The 23,321-nt window shown below is 30.2% G+C and overlaps 1 protein-coding gene and 1 long non-coding RNA gene across 5 annotated transcripts; both read right to left on the bottom strand.

The window, feature by feature from the left end:
- Positions 1 to 13,272: 13,272 nt before the first annotated feature.
- LOC100527409 (uncharacterized) lies at positions 13,273 to 14,352 on the bottom strand. Its single transcript, NM_001248736.1, is given in 2 exon segments — positions 13,273 to 13,745; positions 14,056 to 14,352. Coding segments are annotated over 2 exon segments (636 nt in total). The 5' UTR covers positions 14,307 to 14,352; the 3' UTR covers positions 13,273 to 13,360.
- Positions 14,353 to 18,935: 4,583 nt separating this feature from the next.
- Positions 18,936 to 23,211, bottom strand: LOC113001969 (uncharacterized). 4 transcript variants are annotated; one of them, XR_005892121.1, is made up of 5 exons: positions 22,424 to 23,204; positions 22,275 to 22,340; positions 21,349 to 21,938; positions 21,030 to 21,195; positions 18,936 to 20,564 (listed from the first exon to the last, which is right to left on the bottom strand). It is a non-coding gene; the product is annotated as an uncharacterized lncRNA (long non-coding RNA). The 4 variants fall into 4 exon arrangements; XR_005892120.1 differs by having other exon boundaries at positions 21,349 to 22,340; positions 22,424 to 23,211; XR_003267482.2 differs by having other exon boundaries at positions 22,275 to 23,201.
- Positions 23,212 to 23,321: the final 110 nt, after the last annotated feature.

Genomic DNA, 23,321 nt, shown 5'->3' with positions numbered 1-23,321 from the left:
TTCATTTTTTTGTTTGGTTCAATTTTGGTAATTCATATTTTCTTTTGTTATGGGGTGAGCAACGACTCCAACAACCTCCATAGCCATTGTGATGAAACTTTTCCGTTGCGTCATTTGAAGATGAAGATCAACCTATAATTGTTTACACCACATCATAGGGTAAATCGATGAATCAACTTTGGTAGTTTTTGTGCGTTAAATAATGATTTCATTGGGTTGCTCAATTTTATCGTGGGTGCAACTTGTTTTTGGTGAACAAATGGCAATATAGTCCCCGAAATGAATTGAACCAAAATCCATGTGAATACTCAATTTTATTTAGGTATAGTTTTATCTTTTAAATAAAAAGTATTTAAAATATTTTTGAAAAAAAAAAGAGAAAAGTAAAATTTACAGAAGATGTGGCAAATATAAGAAGACTCTCATAAGTTGTTCTTGGATTATAAAAGAAATATCGAAGGAGGAAAAAAAATCCAGTTTCTTCAAAATTGTTTCAATAGGTGATTATCCTGCTATAATCAGTAGTTTCACACTTGCAACATAAGTCAATAGCACCTTATTCCGAATCCTAAATTAAGTCCAAGTTTGTAGGTTTCTTTTACTGTTACGTGCTTTAGATCAAGTCCTTGTTCTTTTTTTTTTTTTCTCGTTCATATGCTGTTATGTTCGGCTTCTTCATTTAATTTTTGGTTTCATGAATTCGTGTATGTATGCGGCCCATATGTTTATTTTTTGAATAAAATACGTATATATATTGTGACCACATGTTTACCTTCGTATTATGAGTCAAAAGACGGTGTTTCTTTTTTATTTTAGGATTACAATATTAAAATATGTTGTTTTGGTGGATAAAAAGAAAGTTCAACCTTTTATAAGAAAGAAATAATCATAACTCTAGGATACAAGAGGCAGGAAAGGTTTTTTTTTATTTATTCATTAAGTTTATTTTTACTTTTGTTATTTTATCTTTTAAGTTAGACATATTAAAATAATGATAAGAAAGTGTAAGGTTGTGTCCTTTGCAATATGTGCTTCTTTGTATAGGTTAGTTTAGTTTTGATTTTCTTTCTTAAAAAAAAAAAACAAGAATACAAGGTCATGATTTAGTTTCAGGTACATGTATTTTATTTTTCATTTTTCTTTTGTTAGAAAGTGATGAATAATTTTCCTTGTAGTATAAAAGTTCTGATTTTACTTTCTTTCTTAATTCATATTGTTTGTGTTTTCAAATAAAAATAACGTTTTTTTTTTAATTTATGCAATGGTTTGTGACATTAATTGAATAGCAATTCTACCCTTTACTTAAATCATAAAAGTTCATAAAATAACCATTTGTTATCTGAGCTTTTGGCGCACAGTTATTATTTTAACAAAATAAATAATTTTATTTGAGTAAGCAACAATCTATTTTTAATGTTACCTGATTTGAAAAATTTAATGACTAATAATTTGCTAGCTTAAATTTTTGTGCAAAGATCATTTCTCTCATATAAAAAAAGATAAAAATGACAGCAAAAAAACTAAAGTATTTTCTTTTTGGGGTAAAATAAATATTTATGAGATTGTTTAGATTTTGTGTAATTATTTATAAGTATCATTTTCTTATCGGAGTTGTAGGGTGTTAAAATCTTCTTTATGCGTAAGTGACTCCCAAACCGATCTTTAATTTCAAAGGTCATTTCTTAAAAGGGTTTTTCAATATTTTCCCTCAAGATAAAAAATATTGATGGTGATTCTATTTTAAATATTTTTGGACCGCTCCCGTCGTTACCTCATTGCAACAACCCACACAATATGGGACCAGTTACAAGATTCATAAACTAGCCACAATAGATAACAAACCACCACCATACGTAACATATAAATAATGAGTATTTTATAATCTTCACTCCTTAGTTTGAGTAAAAAAAACTTCTAAATTAAATTAGTTTGTATAGAAGGACTCTTACGTAACTAACCCAAATTTCACCTGTGTGCTCATATTAAGGTTCACGATGGTACGTCAATAGAAGGATAAATATGTCACTTTTTTTAAATTCGAGGACTAAAAATTAATTTTTTTTATCTTTCAAGGGTCAATTTGTTACTACTTGACACTTCTAAGTACAAAAATGGGTATTTATCCCTTTTTTCCCTAAACAGTTAGGCCCAACAATTTTGGATCGAATGATTAAGATTGTTTGGTGAAATTGACTATGTTAGTGCTACATACCTTAGCGTACTAATTACAACAATATCACACAACACAAGTAGCATATATTATAAGAAGAATAAGAAGAAGAAACATCCATGTTATTCTATAGTCCCAGAAACAAAATTGTGTTGAACGATAAGGTAGAACAATGACCCCTTTTTACGTTTTGACCTTTGATTTTGAAACTCTTCAATGTTGCAAGTTTTTTATTTATTTTAATTGAACAAACATTTTGTTCATATTCATGAAATGGTTTAGTCTTGATTCCATGTTGAAGGCTAGGAATTGCATTAAAAGTAGATCCAATTACATTAAACTCTAATGAAAGATAAGATAATTGCTCAGAACCATAGGGAAGAAGCCCTTGTTGGAGAAACAATGATAGGTAAGTCCCTACACCTCCAAAGTTGTCACAAGAGAGTTCAATTTAGAATGTTTTTTCTCTCCTTAATAGGTCTATTTAAAAGCCTAAAAACAAGGAATAGGTCCAAGCCCAATTAAAAATAGAATTAAATATATTTAAACATAATTCTGACACACCCCACACCGGTGTGCCTATGCCTCACATCGGTGTGGGTATGCTCACAAGGGTATGGAAGGCGCACTAGAAGAGAAAATGCATGTCAAGAGTGCCCACAACATTGTGGCTCAATCCGTAGAAAATGTATGTTAGTTGTTCGCCTACCGGCAAGTGTACCGATGTGCATAAGTAGTATATAAAACGGTAAGACCGAGTATCATATTCACAGGAAATTTGTTTCACCTAGATTATGTATATTCAGTATGTAAACATTTTTTAACTTGAAAATAAAATAAAGATTCAATGATGAATAAGTTTTCTGCAATGTGTTAAACTACTTAGATAATAGTCAAATAAACTCAAAGCTGTAAAGATGCGATAAATATCAAGATAAAAGCGTCTGAGATTTTTCTATTGAATTCTATTGAACTTTCTCTTGTCGTATAAAAGATTCTTCTCTATTTAACGTTATTCTAGCGCTCTTACACTGAGTAAATAATCAAATCATGATTTCTTACAAGAATAAGTCTAATTCAATTAGTTTTTGTCCTTGATTCTTCAACAAACTCGTTCTAAAAGAATTGCAATAAGCATACAATGCAAATCATACTAGATTACTACATTCTATTCCTAGATACACAGGCCTCTAGCTTGCTCTATCAAGTTTTATTGTTTTAAAGCATTTTTCAACACTAAAAAGTCTAACTAAACATACAAATAAGCAATCAAGCCACAAACATGTAAAATAGATAAAGATAGAAACAAAAAACACCCAAAAATAACATTAAATAAATTGTTAGAAGTTTACATCAATTTTGTTTTTCAGTTATTTTTCTTTTCATTTAATCTTTAACCAATAAAACAAAACTACATGTATTTCGTACTGTTTCGTAGATATTGTTTCGTAATTAATAGCATGCAGTGATTTATAGAAAGTATTGGACGAGCTCAACGGATCGTTGGACTAGTAACATTAAGCTAACTTTGATGGAAAAAAAACATTTTTTGATCCACAATGGAGCTATCGTTGGGGTTTTCTACTCTTGTAAAAATGGGACTGGGTTTGGATTCAGGAATTAATTATTTTAATGGTTAAATAATTTAAGTAATAATAATATCAATTAAATGAAAAACTTAAAATTATATATTTTTCACTAAAATATATTTTATTTCTTAAATTTTTTATTAATTTGTATATATTAATTGTTTGAATTAAAATATAACTAATAAATTAATATATATATATATATATAATATTTAAAATATATAAATAAATTGAAATTGTAAAATAAAGTGTGATGAGAAACCCAATAAAATTCTTTCGTAAAGACAAAAATGGAAAGAGTCAAACATATCTTTTTATTCACCAGTTGTTATATGCCTAGATTAGGTGATTTTTTTTATTTTTTTCTTTCAATTTCTTTCTTCATTACTAAGATTTTGAAACAATAAATGAATTGGAGATTATACATATTCAATAATGAACATTTATTTTTCTAAAAGTTTAGTAATGGAAGAAATAAAAAAAAGGAAAATGGAGAAAATGTTTTCTGGCATAGACTACCATTATTCAGTATGTGTGTTTTACATGAGTGTTAGAATTATAGATTATAGACTTCTAGTTAGATGTTGTTTTAATTTAATTTCAACAACGGCTATGCAAATTAACAACCGTGTGTTTGGATAGAAAATTTTAACTGAGGAAAATAATTTATCAGAGAATTTAAATTTATGTAATCTAGAATTCATTGCTTTGATGTTTTTTTTTGAAAAATTTAAAATTTTGGAATTTTAAAACAAAATTTTAAACAACTAAAAATCTGGAATTTCAATTTCCTTTCAAAAGGTGAGAAATTGAAATTCTCTTTTTGCAGTCTTCTTCAAGAAATAACGTTTGAGCTCGTGAAATAGATCGGGTGTGAGCGTAGAAGAATACACACTAACCGTATTTTTTCTTTTTTTTCATTCATTTTTTTTTCACCCTCATAATTTTAATTTTTTTTATTTAAATACAAAATTTTGAAAATAAAAGAATTTCAATTGAAGTATTTGAAATTCTTAGAATTTTAAATTTTCCTATCCAAACAAACTCTAAAAATTTTTTAAGGGAATCCGAGGGATGGTAATTTGCATTAAGAGTCTATTGTGTTTATAAATTATGATATAGGGTCTTATTAATAAGTATTTTTAGGATTTTGATTTAAGATTTAAAAGGAGAAATTATTTAGTGTAGATATCATAGAAGAGTATAAAAAAAATCATAAATAATATAATTTTTTTCTTTTAATTTTTTAATTAATATGTTAAGAATATTATTTAATATTTATCTATGTCAATCTCGATCACACCGAACATATTGGAATGACAAAACAAAATTTATAACCACAAGAACTGTAGCTCGTATTCAATAATTCGAGGCAGGCAGTTTGGTTGAAATGTTCCATCTCAGAACACGTTTTTTATGGTATGAATTCTGATCAAATGTACGTTCTCGTACATTTAGCATAAATGACCAAACAATGCTCGGAACATCCTTCAACTCAACCACAACCTACCTCCGTTTCGAAGTTTTTAAAAAAATTCAACTTGAGCTCTGAAAAAAAAGGAAAAAAAAAAGTAAGAATGCAAACATGGTGTACGTTATGTAGTTCTGATTGTACTCAATTATTTAATTTATGGCAGTTCCTCTTTCCCATTAAGCTCATAGCACGCAACATGAACTTTGAGCATTGACAAATCCCATCTCAATGTTAAAAGAGAAATCTTAATTTCAGCAGTGATTTCGGGCATTGATTACCTTCAAGATTATTTGAATGACAAACTTTTATTTATTTATATGATGTAATGACAAAGTTTTATTAAACTATTTGAAGTAACAAAATTCCAGTCAATCGTGAAGATTCGTTAGATTTAGTAGTTCATTTGTTGCTTGAATTGATAGGTCCCTCTATAAATTTCTGTCGGGCAACAATTAAAACAATGTGAAATCATTTCAGCTCAAATTAATGAGACGAAAATGTAGATTTAACTACTTGTTGTACAACTACATACAATTTTATATATAAAAAGTATGACAAATAAATTTGTGACTTTATTTTTTTTTGTTTTTATTTAATTTAAGAGTTTAATTTTGATATATTATCAGGTAAATATTTTTATTTTATACTGTTAATTAAATAAAAATCATTTTATATTTAATTTTTAAAATAATTATCACAAAATCAGAAAGAGATATTATAATTAAATCTTTAAACAATAATGGTAAATGAAAAAAAATAGTTGCACAAAACCGGAAGAACAACATAATATTGGTTAGAAAAAAGATTGGTGGACATCAATCTCTACTTAAGAACTAAAGAAAAAAGAGACAAAACAGAGAATCAGATGTATCATGAGTAATATAATGTGACAAACAGATAGGGAAAAAAATAAGTTCCTGTTAATAGTGTGTATAAGGTAAAAAGGTATATTAAATTTACTTTTTTATTGTTTTCTTCGTACCATATATTTTGTACCCAATAGTAATGTTTAACAGGGCATAGGCTAGCGTGAAGGAATAGATATATTTTTAAAATATCAAAGGTGATGGGTAAGTCATGTTTTAAAATAAAACTTTAGAACGGTAATTTTTTTTAATATTGAAATTGTGTTTTGAATCACGACTTTAAACATTTTATATATTTTTAAAAAAATATGAAGTTGGGTTTTAGATCAAAACTTTAAGTATTTTATATTTATTTTTTTAAAATTATGACGTTTTAAAGTTGTGTTTTAAAACACAATTTTTTTTAAATATGAAGTTGTGTTTTAAAATACGATTTACTGATAACTTATAATATTTTCAAAATCTACTTATCTTGCCATTTTTTTAAAAAATTATCATTTTCTTATAAATTTGTCAACAATCACTCAATTAATAAGATGACATGGAGATTCAACATAATAATTATGCCTCATACATTAAAATTACCGTCTTTAATTAAATTAAAATGATTAGATTATGATAATCACAGGTTATCTAAAGACTTGATTCCTTCCATGTCACGCAAGATCAACCAACCTAAACATACTTCTTGACATTATACCAAAAATAATGTTGTATACCATATAATCTGAATGATAAGAGACAAAGTAGAAACTTAACTTTAGGAATAAAAAATAAATATCCTCATATCCGGCCTTCTGGCACTAGTTCCAAACTTAGTGAAAATATGTATTTTTTTTAAAAAATTGAAATAAATAATTTTGAAACATATTTAAATTAAAAATAAATTAAACCAACTTACTTATGTTACAAAGGACATTAAGAAGGAGTAAGTGGTGGTAAATAACTTGAGCCATTGACACTTTCAATACAACTTCTATTTGCCATTTATCTAAGACAACTTGTGCAATATAAAAGAAAAATGTCATCAACAAAATATACTTAATTAAAAACAACTGAAATATAATTCAAAATCTCAATTAATATCTACCATTTAGAAAACCTTCAAATAATCCAAAATCTCAATTAGAGATATAATCCAATATCTTCAAGGGTTATTATGTTATACAACCAAAACAAATGTAAATACAATAAAACACTAGAATATAACCTTTATGAAGTATATTTTGTCAATTTTTTTTATTGGTATAGTAATAAATTGAAGGTTGAGGACCCATGGTATAATGGAAATCATTTAGTAGTATATGTTCGTAAACAATTGTCTCGAAAGATTGCTTATTATTATTGTTATTATCATAATATATATGTTTGGATTGAGATGGGTTATAGGTCTAAAATACAAAACCGATTACCCAACCCATTCAATACCGAGTTTAATTGGGTTGGGTTGGATTGAATTTGACTCAAACACTTAAAAAATCAACCCAATTTGTTTGGGTCTGGTTGGATTCGCAGGTTACTTTGACTCAGGAACATCCCTAGCTGAAATAGTTTTTATATTATAAATATGAGATAGTTTTTAGATTGTGGTATGATTTAGCTAAACCTTCTTTAGATTGAACCTTCATGATTAAGCTTTGAAAATCCTTTTTGTTTCTTTTAGCTTCTACTTTTACCCATGAGCCTTCCATCCATTGCAAAGGAGATTTAAAATAATTGGACGATGGTAGGTTCATGTCATGTTGCTAAAAGCTTTTAGCAACATTTTAATTAAATGTTAGACAAAAAAATGTTACTAAAAATTACATGTACAATGGTATAATTATTTGGACAAATTTCTTCTGTATGTAATGACAATAATGAAAGGAAAATCTAATACAATTTGCATGTTCAACATAAGATGGAAATTCCCAGATCAAAATTGCAAAAAACTGAATAAAAAAAGTTAATATTACTTTTAATACATTATGTTTCACAATTATTTTATTTTGATACATTATATTTTAAAAGTTTAATTATGTTTAAAGTATCTCATTTTAATATTTTTTCAATTTTCATTAATAAAGGTTCGTATTTTATTCATATTTAAATTTTAAAATAATTAATTAATATAGTGATAGTTAAAAATCACTATTACCTTTATTTTATTTTAAAAATTAAAAATCACTAAAATAAATTATCTCTCTAACCAAGATTCAAAACTCCCTCCTCCCAGTTCTTTCCCCTTCCTTTCTCTTTCTTCTTCTTTGTTCTTCATTGCCGCAAACCATCATTATTGTCCACCACCACGACATCATCAAGAAAGCCAACGACTGCAAAACATCTGCAGCCGCAATGGCAACAACGACAAGATCTGGAAATCGCAAATCATCGTCCCTTCCTCAGATCCAGAAATCGCCAAATCTGGATGTGCAACCACCTCTCCCACTAACACTGTCGTCGCTGCACATACCACCACCAACCCCAACACGTCCTTGTGTAACTCCACAACCACCATCGACCATCGTGCCCTTCACCTCCTCTTTACGCGCAATTGTGACCCCACTACAACTCTCTACCACACCAGGTCCGCATGCGCGACAACCACCACCAACCTCGTCACCGCACGCCATCACTAGCTAGATCTGCACCACCGCACATGGAAGATGGGTGGTGGTGTTGGGGGAACAATTTGATGATGAAGAGTGGTGGTGGTGTCAGGTCCACCTTTGGCAGTGTCATAGTATATTTTCCTCCTACGCAGTGGCAACTCCCACCGCCGGTGCTGGCATTGCAAAGTTATGGTGGTGTAAGATCTGGAGCCCTAACCATGTATCGACGCTCCACAACCCTCTCTATACCCATGCAAGTGTCAAATCTAAAGTCCCAACCATCTCTTGTGAGCACCCACTCTACATTTGGGCTTTTAAGATTAGGGATTTAGAAATTTGAATTTTTCCAATGAGTTTGTTGTCTCTGTTGGTTGTGATTGGTGGTGTAAAAATTTAGTAGAAACATTGGTAAAGATGAAAACTTTGAATATGAACACTTTGGAGATGAGAGAAGCTTACAAAGAAAAATATGGTGATGATTTTTAGTCATTATTATATTAAATTAATTATTTTAAAATTTAAATATTAACAAAAAATTAATATTTTAAATGAAAAATTAAAAAAAAATCAAAATGATATATTTTAAAAATATAAAAAATTAAAATGATATTTTTAAAATTCAATCTATCAAAATAAAATAAGTGTGAAAGATAATAGATGAAAAATGGCATTAATTAACAAAAATTACATGTTGGGTCAAACAAATAAAGGCATGGCTATGTCATTTATAAGCGTGTTTGAGTGAAAAACGTGAAGGATGACTAGTTTAATATGGAAAATGACGAGTGTGGTTTCTAGGATAGTAGGATAGGAGGTGGAAAGAGAAAAAGAAACGAAAAGATAGATATAAAAATGAAAATATATGATAATCAAGTAATGTGTGGTAAAAAAAAAGATAAAAAATGAAACGAGAAGGAACATATATATATAAAGATATAAAGTACTACATAAATAATATATCGTTATATTATTATAAAATAATTGATACAGTACTAGATTCACACAACACTTAAAATAATATGATTATATTAGTGCCAAACATAAACCATGTTAATTTTTTTTACAAACACACGCGTTAGTCAAACACATTTAATTAGATGCTCCGAAAATATTTATAAAATTTTATATATAAAAATATAAGGAAGAATATAAGAAATTCAGTTATAAATAATAATATTTGTTCAACTTTTTGAAAAAGATTATTCTGGAAGAAATTTTGTATAACTTTGCTTAATTTACAAGCATTGTATTTTATTACTTCAACTGTAAATTAATTTTTTTTATTAAGTAGACCAAATCTATAAATTTTCATATACTTTTTAAACTTAATCAATCAATTTTTTTAATTCGTAATATAATTTTAAAAAATAACTATATATGTGAAATTACATATGTATGAAATTTCAGTTCAATCAAAATTTGACATATATGTACCATCATCGAGATGTTATCATATAATTTAACAGTTAATTAGTCAAATTTTTAATTTAGAAAAATTTATTGAGTATTAAATATTTACACTTAAAATAACTGAATTTTTTTTCTTAAATTTTTATAAATATGTAATATAATAATTTACATTTACTTATATGCAAATAATTTACTATACATTATATTTTAGAATAAAATGATGCAATCAGATATTAACTAATTTCTAAATAAAACGAGAATTTGTATTTAAAATTGACTAAAGTGTTAACTGACTTAATTTACTTTCTAAAATTACTAATCCAAGGGTTAGATTGATAAAAAGTTACTAAATGATGTTATCGTGAGTCTACTCTCTTCTTTCTCACACATTTTAGTATAAGGTCCTATAGCTGATTAGGGCAATGGTTATATAAATAAATATGGAACCATTAATTTGGCCGGTAATTGTTATATATAACTAAATATGTAACATGTAATTATAACTGATTAGGGTTGGCATAGTGATAGGATTTAGATAGGTTGCATGAGATTTTAAGTTCTAAACGCATTACCGTTATCGGTTAAAAAAACTTATTACTGGTTATTATATATATAAAAATTTCTGATTTATACGGTATGATAAGGGTTAAAATTTCACTAGGACTGTTTTTGTGATCATAATCACTATATATGTATTAAAAAAAATATGATCCTAAGTTTGAGTACTCTCATTACCATAATTGTACACACACAAAAAAATTCACTGTGTATTAAAAACATGCAGCTCATGAGTCACCCTTAAAAAATATTTGTAACTGCATGCAATCTTAAGAAGCATGCATTTAGACCCATGTGTTGAATTCATGTATGCAATTATTTACAACGAAGTTGTCATGCATAGATACAAATTTAATTAACCAAAATCATACATATTAATTATCCTGAAAAAAATCCATATATACATATTAATTGTTCTTGCACGAATATATATTCACAAGAAAAAAGAAGCCGAGATCACAAAACTAAGGAAAACGGCTATTCACAATTAAAATATAAAGCAATTATAAGAATGAAGCAGCATTTCTAGAAGTACTGGATATGTTGCTAGCTATGCAAAGTGGAAACTAGCTAGGATTGTTAGAATAATCATTTGAGAATCAAACACAAATAAAACATAAAGAAGTTGTCCTCGTAAAAATGGTACGATGTTAACAGGATTCACCTACCGCTTAATAAACAAATCAATGATGACACAACAAAGCTAATGCTTTTATCGTATATATAGTCCTTAATTTACTATATATTTTAAGGGAAACTCCAGTGTCAATCACTATGTATACTGCCTAAATTAAAGTCTAAACTCAACGAAATAATATATACCAAAACATGATTAGAGGAAGGAATACATCCTCTATGTCTCAAAGTGATATATAGCGTCTTACATACCCCACTAGAATCACATAAAAGGAAAAATATAAAAGTTCGCTAATACTCTCTCTAGCTAGCATCTATCCTGTGTCCTATTGGACATAATTCACCTAGCCATGGCCAAATTGAGGTACAATAGGTGCCTCTTCATGATCAGAGGGATTGCCAATAATTATTTTTAATGCCAAAATAATCAGAAAAACACAAAAGGAGGAACTAGAGATGACCCAAACTATAGTTTTATTAGACAGACAGGTTTGTCCGCTCGATGAATAGATTAAGAATATTTCCTATATATATTAAGGATCTGTCAATGTACATTCTCTCTACCTCTCACTTTATTTTTCCCTTCAACCGTTGCAGACCTTTATGTATTCTCTTACCGACAATTTTAATTTGCCTAATTAAGCTGGGTATTTGATTCGTGGATATAATAATTTTTTTTATTGAAAAAAATCGAAAATAGAAATTGAAAAATTTATAATATACCCCTCGATTAGCTTTTCTCCTTAGTTACTTCTAACTAAGGTTAAAATATAAATAAACACACCCAATTGTTACTAATTCAACGCTATGCATGCACATTTGCAAGAGGGTATAGGCTTCCCAATTTGGATGGCAAAACCTAAATAAAACAGAAACAAGCGAATTAATGACATATTATGATCAAGAAAGAATTTTTTTTGATTAATTCAAAGTCTTCGTAAACTGGTGAGATTAAATAGGATCATGTGCATAGGTCACAAATAATAATAGAGCTTAGTCACGGAGGAATTAATTACATTGTCTGCCATTAATTTCCTTTTTATCGACATTTCCCTTCAGTTGAAACGACAGCACTACTATGCATATATATAAACAAATAAATATATCATCAATCAAATTGAGCAAGGTAACGGTCAGCAGTTAGCTGTGGTCTTGATGGGCAAAAATCCCAAAAAAAAACTTGTCAGTGATTTGAAGCACACAGCTGATATGATCAAAGCCTCAAGCGATACATCATTCTTCTCCACACAATACAAGGAGACAGTAAAGCAGTAAAAAGTGTCAACTTGGAAGGAAAAAAAGGGGAAATGAGAAAAAGAAAAAAATGAAAAATGCTAATTAAATTTGTGTACAGGGAACCATTAATGAGAATCAATATGAGACACATATAGAAGACGAAAATAATGTGGTAGTCATGAAGATGTACGGAAGTGACTGATCACTACCTATTTTCTATAGCTTCAAACAATTAACCACTTGGGGCATTGAATTTCTAGAGTGGCCGACGAGTAGAGACACATAATTGAACCATTATTCAAAGTAGCAAATTAAGAAAACCCAAATGGTGAAAACTGAGAATGATATATAATCTGCAAGTCTAATTAAGCTTGACATATATTGGATGATATATAGAATATGTAGAAGTACATAGATACATACATAAAGAAAACTAAGAATAATGCGTTGCTTTTGGTTCCTCTCACAGTAAGGATGATGACTTCCTTGGTTGTATATTCATTCACTCACTTCCACTACCACTTTTTAGGTACCCCCGCTAACAGTCTATTCCAAGTACACACTGTGTTCTTTAAAAGCAGGTTCATGTTATATTAGTATTCCACAACATCATCTTTAACCTTTTCTTGTTCCTGCCAGAGCAAACAGGATAAAAACTACAATTGCAGCAGTCTTACATGGACTACTACTACTTAGAAAATCTTTCAGCAGAAAAATTATGAAAAGTTGAAAACCCTAATTTAAATACTTAAAGTAGAGATCATAAATAGAGGCAGGAAAAGCGTTGAGAAGAGTGGAATTTTCCAAGCAATGATGAGGATAGCTGAATCTCATTGAGTTGCACCTGGGGGAGGGAGGTGGTGGTGGAGGTGGCGGTGGTGATGAGGTAGAGGCAATGATTGTTGTTGTTGTGGTGGTGGTGGTGGTGGTGGTGGTGGACGCTTTCGTTTCTTCTTCTCGTAACTGATTCCTCTTGCTTTGGACTGAAGTTCACGAACCTCACGAAGGTAGAGCCTCACAGCTCTTGCTCCAAAAGGGTTGGTTTCAGGTTTTCCTCCGTTTTCTTCAAAAGCTGCCCTTAGACGACCTATGAGGGCGTCAAGGCTACCCCAGGCTTGTCTTAGAGGGCATGGACATGGTGCTGGAGGGTTTGGGTGCCCATAAAAGGGACAGATCGGAGTGTGCACTTTGGTCTTGCCAAATTGGTCCAAGTACCTACACATCACAATAACAATTCAACAAGAAAAAGAAAAGAGAAGAGAGATTAAGAAAAGGGTGCATGACATGCTTTTTTTTTCTAAAAAAAATAGTATTCTCAACTGAGAGTACTTAACAGATGTTTTTTATACACATCAATTTTAGGATCAAATTCCTAATTATATATTTAAGTGACAAGATTGTCTATTTTTCACACACGAGAGTCTGCAGTTGAATTCCAGATACGTGTTTAAGAGAAAAGATTATCTGTTAACTATGTTTTTGTATGGGATGATATGATATGTATAAGATGTGTATGTGTATGTACCTAAGGAATTCAAGGACGTTTGCACCGCTGCACCTGGAGAGGGAGAGAGGGGGTCGGTGATTCTTGAGATACTGGCCAAAGGTGTTCCAGTCACGGCGCTTTTGGTTCTCGTAGCGGCTGCTGGTGGTGGAGGAAGCCGAAGGGGAATTGGAGCTAGCAACCAAGCTGTTGCTGGAGGTGTTCATGGTGGTTGTTGCGGTGGTGGTGATGTCAGTGTTACACGACTCCATAAATTCTTGAATTGAATCCATGGAGACAAGCTGGCAAATTAAAGAACTTGAAACCCTTTGGCTTTGCAGATCCAAGGTTTTTTTTTTTGTCTTTTGCCACCAGGGTTCTTGTTCTAGGGTTCCTAAGACAATGAGGGGAGAGAGTGAGGGATGAATGGATGGAGATTTGAAGGGATAAAAGATTACTATACTTATAATCTGGGAAACAGTGGAGGAGCAAACGCTGTTCTCTAAAAAAATATTCTTTCTTAATGTCTTAGTTGCATTTTAGAGGTTTGTGTTAAGGAATACAACTACCTTGAAAGAAAATGAAAAGGAAAGAAATAGGGAAGGAAACAAACTCTGAATCATGATTGATATTACAGATTTCTATTTTTTTTAGAGAGAGAGAGTGTGTGTGATTGAACCTCCAAGTGGTGAAGCAAGGAAGATTTTTCTTATTTTAATTTTATGTTTGAGGAGGATGTGATAAGATTGATGGGAGTGTGAATGGACTGTTCCTCTTTACTATTTGCAGTTGCAGTTTTCATATATTGAGTAATACTAAGGCTACCCGGGGCAATATTGTTGGGTTTTTTAATTCAGAGATTGCCAAGGATTTTGGTTTTCTTTTTCCTTAAAAGGGTGGTGCAAATTCAGACTTTCATCATTTTTATTAATGCTTACATTAATATTCCTCTTTGTGTTGGAAGTAGATATGATATACAGAGTCAGAGAAAAGAAAAGGAATATATGGGTGATAGATAGCTAGGGCTTTTGAAAAAAATAGGAGGGTTGTACAATAGCTTGAGAGATGGATGATGGAGACAGAAAAAAGTTTGAAGGGTAAAAAATGAGGTAATAACATGATTCTGTTTCTCGACACTATACGTTCAACTTTGAATGACAGTTCCTTGCAAAATTGACTAGAATGCCCCTATTAATTTCCCCCTTTTCGCCTTTCCATTGCTAAAGAACAGAAAACTTTAATTTCTTAAGCTGTTGTGTCTCCCTCTTTCTCATTCAGTATAAGGAAATGAAATTATCACGTACGTGCAACAATTTTCCTTTAAAAAAAAACAGTCAACAATTGCACACTGTATTGTGACCGAAATTTATACTATAATTTTTCCCAAAGGAAATTTCGATTATAATATAAAAATGATCATTTGAAAACAAAAACTTTTGCGTGACTGTAAATTAAAATAAAATATACAATGTGTACGTACAATTTGATGTATTGGATGTTGCATATATGATATAACATATCTTTATATCACCATTGAGTGATAGGATCAATTGTGAGAGGTGTTCTTGTTTAACAAATAGTTTAATTTCGAATTCAGTTAATTGAACTTGTATTTTCAATTATCTTTTTTTTTTATTGAAATCAAATTCTAATTAAAGATAATTTAGGAAAAGATTATTTTTTAAAATAAAATTAATAAAATTGAATAATGTTACTATCTTTTTTAATTAGTATAAATTATTTTTTCTTCTTATATTTGAATACGGAGGAAGTACATAGTTATCTAGTTTCACTATTCATTAGATGTCCTTGATAATAAATTCTATCTTGAAAAATTCCATTCACATTCTTTAACCTTTTTTACTTTTAATTTTTTGTCATTTTTATTTATCAACTTAAGCAAAAAAGTTGAAAATGTTGGCATGTTTATTAAAAACTTTTTGAAACTAAATTTCACACATGACCCTATTTAAAGTGATAAACTTAATTTATTTCCTTGGTATCATGATATTATATTTTAGTAAAATGTTATATTTCCAGGAAAATTAAAGACTTGGACAATTTCCCCTAGTTGTAATATGTTCTTTCCTAAAAAAATTATTCTATTTAAAAGATTTACTAAAACCCTATATTTTATAACTATGTATAATTTGGAATTATATATGGATATATAAGTTTCTGATGGAGATGATAATGCAAAAGGTTTGTACACTTAGATAATAAAAAACGATTGATATTTTCAGATTTAGTTCCTATATATTTTTCAACAGTATCGCTGAATTCATAAATTTAATACACATCAAGCAGTAAAAAAAAATGAATACACGTCATATCAACTAGATAAAAGAAATAAGAAATATCATATTCACATATAACAAATTTTGACAACACTTTTTTTACTCTTTATCTCTCCATCATATCACTCACCACACCTTATGTTTCTTGCTCTTATGATCTTCTATCCCTTTCATATCTATATTATATTAATTGTTATGTACGCATTTTAGTTGCTTTTTTTTTTTTTTTTGCCTTCAATGCCCCTCTCTGCGTTTACTTTCAACTTTTTACTCTCTGATCAAATTAACACTTTCTTTTAAAATGAATTCTTTCGATATTAATTTAGGCATGACTTTGCAATTAATTGAAACTCTAGTTCGACTGAAAAATTTGAAACTTTATTTTGGTAATTAAAAAATATGACTTCAATTCATATACATGTGCATCTTACGTATACAAGATTTTATGTCGCCACCGTATTAAAACATTAATGCAGTTCACCTAAAAGGAAAAGGAGAAAATACTTGACCAGGATTTTAATTTTCCTTCGATCAACAAACATACATTCAAGTGGGGGCAATTGAATGATTCGCTCTTCGATAGGAAATTTTTGTCTCTGATTATTTTTTAATTCTTGCTTGGCTGTCCATGAAGAATTTTGAACTAGGCTCTTTGACTGTTTTTTCCTTTTAACTATTTTTTTATAGATAAACTACAATAAATTTCAATCTAAAGTGTTATATTCGTTGCTCTTTTCCTAATTAGTTATAGTCTATGAAACACGGACATCGACAAGGACACCAAACACGATACAGATATGGACACGTGAACACCTATAATATTTAAAATATAAAACGTAGTGTGTCGTATCAGTGTCGGATACTAACACGGACCCGTATCGAACACCGGACATGATAAAAAAGTGGAGTGTCCGTGCTTCATAGGTTATAGGTACCAGATTATTTTATACGAATGACTGACTCTGGGATGCACAAGGAAGATGGGTCTTGTACCGTGCACAAGTAACGTAGATCGTTGGATTCGAATTGGTGGCTGAGATGAAGATATGATCTACATGTTCCCAGGCACACTTGGTTCTAGATTTGTAGTCATCAAAAAAGTTATTTACGTGCACTTCCTTTTCAAAGTGTGGGATTTTATAGTATTAAAAAAAAATCAGTAAGACATGCCTTTCTCTCTCTTCGAACATAGCTTCACCGGAGTGGGTGAGACCGAGACCCTTTCTGTCTCTTTTGCCGGAGTGGATGATACTTGTTCTCTATCTTTTTGCTCCTTAGCCTAAGCCATTCCCTCTTTACCATTCGGTGGTGTTAGGGGTGAAAGTAAAATTTTCAGAGTATAAAACTTAGAAAGTCTATGAAGATCGAATGAAGTGGAAGAACATATCAATCGAAAAGGGTATAGACTGATAAAGTTCGATGATAAGAGAAAAATGTTATTTGTGAAGACAAGTTGGTCAAGTTAGATGTTCCTCAAATAAGCTAACACAGAATCATGAAAGATGTTATTTAGATCAAATGCATAAAGGTAGTTATGATAGAGAGCCCAAAAGATAAGTTCCAACATGATGGATAGTTGACTTGAATAAGTTATATAATTATACAAAATCTTGTAAATGAACAGTTGAATTAAACTTTAAATATTAAATAGACACAATCATAATCATTTTAATGAATTACGAAAATTACACAAAAATCTTTACACCAACGTACAAGAAAAATAATTATCGATGAGTCAAGACAAAATGCATTATTGAATCCATATTAATGTAATTTACAATTATTTTACTTTGACCAATTTACATTTTATGCACATCTTTTTTTTTTACATTTTTTCTCCACAACTCTATATTTCATCCTGATCTTTATTTCTTTTCAACTCATAGTTATTTACTTATTGTTCTTTATTTTATTTTTTTGCATTTTTTATATTATCTTGCATTTAATGGCCTTTCCATTTCTGTTATTTTAACATTGTTTGCTTTTCAATTCAATTTACTTTCAAAGCAATTTTACATTACCAACCCATTTCTTTCTTTACTTTATAACTTTATTTTATCTTCAAATTATACATTTTCATTTGTGCAAGAACATTTTATTATAAAAAACTACAAACTTACTAGAAAACTACTTTAGTGATATTGATCAAAAATGCATTTTTGATCTATAATATATTGATTTGTTGATTATTAAAAATCATTTATGTGACAAATTATAATCATCAAAATGATTGTTTTTTTATAACAATGCAATTTTAAATGATCATACGAAAATCTCATATATTTTTGGTTGATCTCATAATTTATTTAATTTAAAGTATTATTAACTGTTAGTTTGAATAAAAAGAACTTACAATTACGATTGGATCACACTAAATAAAATAAATTGTTTGTGATTGATAAGAATTAAGTGTGAAAATAATGACAAATTATATTTTGATTACTTAAACGAATTTCCACCATAAAAAAATTAGCACCCCTGATGGGACAATGATGCCATTTCACAAAATAAACTAGTTTAAAGGGAGATAGTTAATGCGATTAAGTGATAGAATTGATCTACCAGTCAAAATAATATTTCGAACATATCAATAAATTTTTTATCAATAGTAAAAACAGTGGAGAATTAGACATAATAGGGGTACAAGTTAGTAGAGTAGCAACTACTGCTCCTATAACAAATGCATCAAATATAACAGTGTCGATGAATACATCGAATGCTACAACCTCGAATCCTATATCAAGTGTAACAACTTCTGCCCTAGCATCGAATGTTGTGGGCATTACTTCTATTCTAATCTATTCAAATTTTCTCCTTTCAGTTACATGCTTACAATGGGGGTAGAGCCTTCATATCAAGGAGTCCATATGATTAATACTGGGACACCTATCAATATGAGATATTCATGGGGTATGCCTAATTGGAGACCCCAAAACATAGGGATGTACTCGTTCCAACCATTTAATGGTTTTTCTGGACATAATTCAATTACTTCACAAAGCAGAAATCAAATCAAACAAGGTAATGCTTACCAACATGGGTCAAATCAATTACAAAATTTAGGTAGAAATTTGGATAATGAGACTGTCAACAACGATCTCAAGCAATACCTTAACATCCTTAAGACAACAAATGGATCACAATAATCATGACATGGTAAACATGCTATCGCAACAAATAGTCACTGTGTTGAATCAATTGGTACAAATAACTAATGACAGTTTTAGACTATTGACTGATCAAATGACTCGAATAGGGGATGCAATAGGTATCCCTCGAGTGCAACCTCAGAATGGAAATCCTACAGAAAATGCTAAAACACTTAAGGGCATTGTTAATAACAATGACTAGAAAAATAAAATGCAACAACCACCAGAAGGAGATGGTGGTGGACCAATACTGGTAAATCGAAATCAAAATGCAGATTTACTTTTATAAGGAATTTGAAACAATGCAATGATGGAAGGACATAGGAGGCAGCCCAACAATAATATGAATTGGCAGCCAAACAATCAACAATATCATCAATATATAAATCAAGTGGTTGAAGAAGTACTGAATCAACACAACTTCGAAATGGGCTATATGAATCAACCTTATTTTGTTTCAGTCTTTCTGATTTTATCAAATCCTTTTTGTCATCACTCACTTTGATTCAAGCAATATTTTTAAACCCATGTTAAACCTGTTTGTGATGTTGCGATTGGTAGAACCCAAATAAATACTTTTTGTCATCAATCACTTTGATTCAAGCAATATTTTTAAACTCAAGAAGAAGCTAAGTGAGGAGCGCCACCATAGTTTCATGTTTGACAAGCTTTCTCGCACTTTGGTGGGGATGAGTAGGGACCTAACTCCACCACAATTGTAAAAGGGGCTTTTGAAATTTTCAAAATTGCCATCGTCTCGTTTCCATTAATGCTAAAAATGACTTTCCGGTATGAGTTTGTTTTCTAAAATTGAAAATGAAAACACCTAAGGAAGCATGATTTCATCATCATTTTCTATTTCTATTGAAAATGAAAACAAAAAACAAAAAACGGTGAAAGTAAACAACCCCTTAGTTAATCATTCAAATTAACAGCAACATAAATGATTCCAAATTAATAACAGCTTCTCATAATTTTAGATATATGGAGCATACCTTCATAGCTTCAATGATATCTTTGTCAGCATGTTTTATGTAGCACCCACTGAAGTCAGTAATTTTTCAGTAAAGCACCCATCATCATCAACAACTACAGTTAGATTATCCTACAGGCCAACATAGTGTTCAATAATCATGTCGAGAAGGGAAGGTATACAACAATAAATAATTGACAAAATATACAAGAGTAACAATAAAACGAATGCAGATCCTATAGTACCATAACATTACTTTAGGCACTGAAGCATCTTCAAAATAGATAGATAGATAAACAAGGAGAATCTCAGAAGTTGTGCACTATCACCAAGGTTGCTGGTACAATTAAGTAGCAAATAGGAAAGTCATCATAAAAGATGCAGCATTGCAATGGGAAAAATGGCCATGAGAGATTAACAAAAAATGCAGCGACATGAATCAATCATCCCTGGGGACTGAGGAAAAATAAACATATGAAGGCATGCAAGTCGATGATTTAGAATATTCATTCCAAGTACACATTATGCCTCTAGCATTTCAGGATGGAAAAACTAAAATCAATCCATATATGATTTTAAGTTCTTAAAAGTACACACCTTGCTAATAATTTGATTATCAATGCAAACACGGAAATCATCTTCGCCAAAAGCAGGGGCACAATGGAAAACACCAGTACCGCTATCGTCCGTAACAAAATTGTTGACAACAACTCTAAAAGCCGTATCAGAAAGGTCCTTGAAGAAATCAAATAATGGTTCATACCTGCAGAACATGTTATCTTATGAGTTTCTATACTCAATGAAACCCCACATGCAAAATGTCATTAGAAAGTTTCAAAACAGAAAATATGAAGTGATATGTTCACAGAGCAAACTAATATAAAAGGTTAATGCATTAGATGGAAGAACTGCTCACTAATGATGCTCCTAAGACTTTCTCCAGCACTTCGAAAGAATCCAACCCATTTTCCATTTTTTCACCTGAGGCTCCCTTGATCTTTGCATTTGTATTTCTAGGAACGTCTTTTGCACTGTTAACAACAGCTTCTTTGGGTTGCTCCTTGGGTTATGGATTGCAGATAGAAGAGATTCAGCAACAATATAAACTTTGCCTGAATACTTATTAGGAACCTGAATTCACCAGCTTAAAAAAAAATTAAGTGTTCAAGTAACAAGAAAATAAGGAAACAATATGTTTGCGTTCACCAAACAAATTAATAATGGATGTCACATTATCAAGTACTCAGTCCAAACGCATTTTCATTTTCAGTCCGCAATAATATAAAATCATGCTCCAATGCAACCAGAAAAGGCTTGAAAGGTAAATTGAACAACCTCTTAAGTTCTAAATATGCTATTACCGAAACAAAGTTAACCGACCTTCACATAGGTAAAATTGGCATTGACGCACAGAGCAAGATTGCTCGGAAGAGTCAATGGAATTGTCATCCATGCTACAAAAGATGCACTATGCAACTTAATGAATGCTTCAGGGTCAGATACTTTCTGCGCCAACAACATACAATCTTAGATGCAGATACAATTGCAACAACATTCAACATAGAAGAGGGCCTTGTTTGAATAAACCTCACCATAAGCACTTAATATATAAAAAGGTAAAATGAATTGGGCTTCTCTCATTAGCTAAAATCAATTTGTGCACTTTAACTTTTACTAAGCTCTCTCATAAAACTAGTCTTACAAACTCATTTTATCTTGTTGTTTTCTTCTCCCATCAGTATTTAAGAAGTTTTAAAGTTTATCCAAACAGAACCTACTTAGAAGTTTCAAGATTTATATTTAAGAAATTGAATTGATTGCATGTAATCACCACAAACCTACCACTTTATTTGCAGCAGCCTCGAAATTAGAGAGTGGGGTTTTGCAGCTAGTGCTATACGACATGACCTAGAACAAAAACAAAATGCAGCTGTTGTGTTGCAACAGAATCATGAGAAATTGAAACAAAAGAAACAAAGCGGAATGAATACCTTGAGACCTTTATTCATAAGGAAGGAAGGTTCGGGAATTGAGGGAGGTAAACATTATAGAGATTTACACCAATGAACCATAAGCAACTACATAAGAAAACTTGACATCACACTTTAATCCAAAAAACATGAAAGCTAGATTTATGAGTCTTTTCCTTATTTATATACTATTCAACTTATTCAATGTGGGACTTCACCTCACACTCCAACATTTGTTGTGTGTCATGATTTTTAGGAAAGAGATGGTGATGGGTGATGGCGTTTGTATTTTTTTTTTTTGCATGATGGTTAGTGAAGGTGGCCGCGCTACTTAGACCAACATACTTGCTTAGAGCTTAGTAAGGTCCCAAAACATTTGCCCCCAACTTATGATTGTCTTTCTATCTTCTACTATTTTTTTCCATTTCATTCAAAGTTTCAAGTTTTTCAAAATTGTTTGATCTCCTTTTCTCTTTCTCTACATTGTTGCGCTTCTAAGTACATTCTTAACCTCTTCATTTTTTTACTCCTATCATAAACCTTATTTTAAGATTTTTAACTTTTTTCTAAAAAATAGTCATAATTAATTCTTTAACCTAAATGTTAAGTAATTTAACTTATTCAAATAAACTGTAGTACACATATATATCATTAGATCATTTAAAAAATTAGATGAACTTATACATAAAATAATTTTAGTTTATGAATTCTTTTTTCTGTTATAAATTCTTTTATCTAAATTTATCTAAACATACACAGGAGAAAGAGGACTACTTATTTTCAAAGAACTAAAAAGCATTAATTTATTTAAATGGATTAAAATAAACTTAACCCTGATTAAAAGATGATGAAAACCAAATAAATAAAAATAAGAAAAAAAAATAAAGAATAAGCTAGAAAATTAGATTATTTAATTATG

The sequence above is a fragment of the Glycine max genome, chromosome 6 (assembly GCF_000004515.6).
Source record: "Glycine max cultivar Williams 82 chromosome 6, Glycine_max_v4.0, whole genome shotgun sequence".
NCBI classification, from domain to species: domain Eukaryota; kingdom Viridiplantae; phylum Streptophyta; class Magnoliopsida; order Fabales; family Fabaceae; genus Glycine; species Glycine max.
Note: the sequence above shows the minus strand (reverse complement) of the source record. Positions and strands in the feature narration are given on the sequence as shown.